The sequence below is a fragment of the Babylonia areolata genome, chromosome 16 (genome assembly GCF_041734735.1).
Source record: "Babylonia areolata isolate BAREFJ2019XMU chromosome 16, ASM4173473v1, whole genome shotgun sequence".
In the NCBI taxonomy this organism is placed as follows: domain Eukaryota; kingdom Metazoa; phylum Mollusca; class Gastropoda; order Neogastropoda; family Buccinidae; genus Babylonia; species Babylonia areolata.
The window spans coordinates 25,740,020-25,745,019 of NC_134891.1; the positions used below are offsets into that span (position 1 = coordinate 25,740,020).

A 5,000-nucleotide genomic window follows, 5' to 3' on the forward strand; every position below is an offset into this window, starting at 1 on the left:
GGGAGGGGGGGGTTCAGGCTGGCAGGGTGGGGGGATGGCGTTGGTTTGGGGTGCGGATGTGGGAGTGGGAGGGGTGGGAGGGGCAGGTGGGGGGAGGGAGGGGTCAGGCTGGCAGGGTGGGTGGAGGGTGGGGCGGTTGGTTGGTGGTGGGGGAGGGGGGGTGTTGTTGTTGGGGAGGAGGGAGGGGGAAGGGGGAAGATGGGTTTGGAGGAAGAAGGGGGAGGGGGGGGGGAGTGATGTGTGTGTGAGTGAGAGTTAGAGGGAAGTCTGGAAGGGAGGGGGGTGGGGGGGGCGTGAGGGGAGGAGGAGAAAAGAGGAGGGGGTACATGGTGGTTGCGTGGGGGGTGGGGGTGGGGGGAGAGGGGGAGGGGGGGAGAAGAGGAAGGAGGAGGAGGAGGAGAGAGAGAGACTAGGGAAGGAAGACGACACGACTACAGGCGCTCAGGCACCTGCTGGGACTGGAAGTGGGTGAAGTGGCTGGCCCCGGAGGCCGTCAGCTGCTGGGGCATGGCGTACGTGTAGGCCGTGGCGGGTAGGGCGGCGTAGCCCGAAGGGTTGGCCGTGGTGGTGTACGGGCTGTACGCCTCGAAGCCCCCGGTGGTGGCAAACTGGCTGGGGTAGGTCGGGGCGTAGTCGATGGCGTACTGCGCGGCCCCCGGGGCCGTGCCCGTGGTGGCGGCGGTGGGCGACAGGGCCGAGGGCAGGGCCGTGGCCAGCACACCCTGGGTGGCTGCCAGGTACGTGGACGGGTACACGTACTGGGTGGGGTACCTGCAACACGACAACCAGAACAACGCCGCGGGTTTTGAGAAAGGGTTTGGCTGGTTGCTTGGTTGGTTGGTTGGTTGGTTGGTTGTTTGATGGGGGTGGGTGGGTGGGTGGTGGTGGTGGTTGTCTTTGAGTGTTTTGAGAGAGTGTGTGTGTGTGTGTGTTAATGCGTGTGCGTGTGCGTGAAAGGGGTGGGTGGATGTGGAGAGAGCCAGAGAGAGAGAGAGAGGGGGGGGGGAGAGAACTAGAAACAGCCAGAATCACAGAACTGTCATTCCACACACACACACCCACACAGAGAGAGAGAGAGAGAGAGAGAGAGCTCAAGGTGGTTAAAACCAACAACAACAACAACCACCCAACAACAACAACTACAAATCTGTACCCAACACACAACACAGGCCAAGACGACGGCCAAGAGACACCACCACAAGACCCCCACCACACGTCACAAAACGCTCTGTCGTCACACACCACAGCTGGGTTCACTGGATGTGAGGAGAGAGAGAGAGTCATGAACACCTCCCAACAGATGTAAGTACACAACTCTTTCCGCGTCACACCGAACATCGACATGTTTTAAAGAAAAACTGCGAGTGGGAGAGTAAGGAGGGGAGGGAGGTGAAGAAAAGGGGCCGGGGGGTGGGGTGGGGGGTTGAGGAAGGGGGAGTGCCGGTTCTATAAAAAAAAAAAATAATAATAAAAATAAAAATGTAAAGACGTACAGTGCACTTGTGCATACGTTCTCTCTGTGTGTGTGTGTGTGTGTGTGTGTGTGTGTGTGTGTGTGTGTGTGTGTGTGTGTGTGTGTTATCTCTGTCTCTCTGTCATACAGACTCACTCTCTCTTCTCTCGCTCTCTTACACACATACACACACACTCTCTCTCTCTCACGCACAAACACACACACACACTTTCACACACTCTCTCTCTCTCTCACACCTACACACACACACAGACACACTCACACACACACACACACACACACACACACTCTCTCTCTCTCTCTCTCTCTCTCTCACACACAACCCCAGCCCTGGCAGTTGACTTTCACAGTGAGTGGTTCCAGCCCAGATAACCAGCAAATGGCCCTCATGTAAGCCGCCGGCCCCCCCATCCCCCATGCCCCCCCCCTCCCCCTCCATCTCCCTCCCCCTCCCCTCCCCTCCCACAACGGCACTTATCACCCCCCCTTTCCCACCCTACTCCCTTTTCTTTTCCCATTCTTCAGCAGCCACCCAGTCTGGCACTGAGCACCCCCTCCTCCCCTCCCTCCCCGCGCCCCCCTCCATCCCTCTTATACACCTGGTCAAAACCAACAGGCACCTGACGGTGATACAGAATTTAAAAAAAAAAAAAAAGTTTGTTCCTTTCGTTTTATCAAGGGACAAGTTTGTTGTTGTCGTCTTTACCAGAACTCTCTCTCCGCCCCCTCCCCCACCCCCACCCCCACCACCACCCCTCTCTCTCTCTCCCCTCCCTCTCCCTGCCCCCCCCCCCTCCCGAGTTAACTCAGAACTCAAAACGTTTTTATTCAAGGATTAAGATTTTAGGCATGACCCATTCGAGGGAGAGAGAGAGGGGGGGGGGGGGAGAGGGAGAGGGGAGAGAGAGAGAGAGAGAGAGAGAGAGAGAGAGGGTGGGGGAGTTGGAAAAAAGGCAGGCAGAGAGAAGAAATAAGGAGAAGAGAGAGGGAGAGAGAGGGTGTGTGTGTGTGTGTGTGGGGGGGGGTTAGTGATGGGATGGAGGGTGGGAGAAGTGGAGGAAGGGAGGGAGGGAGGGAGGGGGGGCTGAAGAAAGAAAATACACACAATAAAAAAAGAAAAAAAGAAAAGGGAAACACCCCTCCCCCTCCCCTCCCCCCCGAAGATCTGAAAGCAAAATGCTAGCGGGAAGAAGAAGACGGAAGAAGAAAGAAAGAGAAGTAGTAAAAGGCTGAAAGCCGACAAAAGGTTAAGGGAGAGGGAGTACAGTTTCAGCTTCAGTTTCAGTAGCTCAAGGAGGCGTCACTGCATTCCGGGACAAATCCATCCATACACGCTATACACCACATCTGCCACTAAGCAAGATGCCTTGACCAGCGGCGTAGTAGCTAGCCCCAAAACGCGCTTAGTCAGTCAGTGCCTTGTTGATGAGGCAGCCCGTATTCTGCATGCCCCCTCCCCCCCCGGGAGACGGCTGCAGCGCAGCGCCAGTTGTTGGGACCGCTGCTCACAGAAACGCAGGGGGCTGAGCTCTTTCTCGTGGGCGCGGGTCCGCGAGGGAGCACAGTAGTAGTGAAGTAAAAAGCACACACCGACAGAACAGCAAAAGATGGTAAGAAGGGAGGGAGGGAGGGACGGTGGCGGTGGCGGAGGCGGGGGGCGGGGGGGGGGGAAAAGAGAGAGAGAAGGGGAGGAGTAGAGAAGGAGTGGGGGGCGGGGGCGGGGGGGGGGGCAAGGGGGAGGGAAGGGGGAGGACGACTGCTCCTGGAACTCTGTGTGTGTGTGTGTGTGTGTGTGTGTGTGTGTGTGTGTGTGTCAGCAACACAAAGCAACCTCCTCTTTGCAACCTCTCTGCTGCTGCTGCTGCTGCAATTGCAAATCCACGCAACGTACAGACTACCAAAAAAAAACAACCAACAACAGGGATGGCACTGCGAGAGAGAGAGGGGGGGGGGGAGAGGGGAAGGAGAGAGGGGGGGGAAGAGGGGGGTGGGGAAGAGGGGAGGGAGGGAGAGAGAGAGGATGAGACAGAGAGAGAGAGAGGGAGGAGGGGAGACACAGAGAGAAAGAGGGCGAGGGAGGGGGGAGGGGTAGAGAGAGAGAGGGGGGGGAAGACAGAGAGAGAGAGTGGGGAGACAGAGAGGGAGAGAGAGGGGGCAGAGAGAGAGACAGAGACAAAGAGAGGGAGAGACAGAGAGAGTGGGAGGGAGAGAGGAGGGGGAGAGAGGGAGAGAGGGGGGGGGAGAGACAGAGAGGGAGAGAGAGGGAGAGAGAGAGGGGAGAGAGAGAGAGGATATTACAGGAGGTGGGGGAGAGGAGGAGGGGGGTTAAGACAAAAGAAAAGCTATCAGCAGCAGCAGACAGCTGTACAGCCGGGGAAGGCAGAGCACGTGCCTCACAAAGGTGCTCTCCCCCCATGACTGGGCGGCGGTGTCATCGCGCCACTTGCTTTCTCCTCTACAGCCCCCCCCCCTCCATGCTGTAGTTCACCCCACCGGGCTTTTTTTTTTTTTTTCTTGTGTGTGTGTGTGTGTGTGTGTGTTTGTGTGTGTGTGTGTGTGTGTGTGTGTGTGTGTGTGTGTGTGTGTGTGTGTGTGTGTGTGACAAAAAGAAAGAAAATGTGGGGAGGGAGGGAGGGAGGGAGGGAGGGAGGATGTGTGTGTGTGTGTGTGTGTGTGTGTGTGTGTGTGTGTGTGTGTGTGTGTGTGTGTGTGTGTGTGTGTGTGTGTGTGTCAAAAAGAAAGAAAATGTGGAGAGGGAGGGTGGTGGAGTGGGGGTGAAACTCACTCTCTCTGTCTCCCTCTCTGTCTCTCTCTCACTCTCTCACACACACACACACACACACACACACAGAGTCTCTGACTGTCTACGTATGCGCACACGCGCGCGCGTGTGTGCTGGATGTCACAGGGAGAGAGGAGGGAGGACCCCCCCCCCCCTGGCCCCCACCCACCCAGTGTTGTAATAAATCAGTGCACACCTCTCTCCCCACTCAGCGCTTCTTCTGAGCACCCCCCCCCCCCCACACACACACACACACACCCTTTACATCTCTCCTTCACACCACCACCACCACCACCACCACCCTTCCTCCTTCCCCTCCCACTCTTTCTGCCTGCTGTGTTTCTTTACCTCTCTCTCTCTCTCTCTCTCTCTTTCGACAGCCATGTTTATTCAAACTGAGTTTATTATTGTCATCCACGAGACATGCTGATATATGGAATCTGGCACTGTTTTTTTTTTTTTTTTTTACACCAGGCATTTAAATTTCAGGATATCGTGACATCTTGAAGATGCTGTACTTCATTGCAGCGTTTATGTAATATGTGTACTTATTTATGGTTGGTTATATATTTTCATTTTGTTTGTTATTACTTATATTGTCACTTACCCCTTCATAAGGGGCCTAGGCCTATTAATGAATAAATAATCGGAATCTGAATCTGAATCTCTCTCTTTTTAAAAATACATATACATATTTTCTCGTTGTTGCACTGATCGCTTTGCCTTTCCCTTCTTTCCACTGAT

General features: G+C 55.6%; 1 protein-coding gene across 2 annotated transcripts in view; it reads right to left on the bottom strand.

The window, feature by feature from the left end:
* Positions 1 to 240: 240 nt before the first annotated feature.
* The window catches only part of LOC143291258 (RNA-binding protein 24-A-like), a 122,828-nt gene continuing 118,068 nt past the window's right edge, over positions 241 to 5,000 (bottom strand). The window contains exon 4 of one of the 2 annotated variants that reach the window (XM_076601080.1): positions 241 to 771. In XM_076601080.1, coding sequence (XP_076457195.1) covers positions 432 to 771 — 340 coding nt within the window. In that variant the 3' untranslated portion in view covers positions 241 to 431. The remainder of the gene's footprint in view (positions 772 to 5,000) is intronic. The other variant, XM_076601079.1, reaches the window with a different exon arrangement.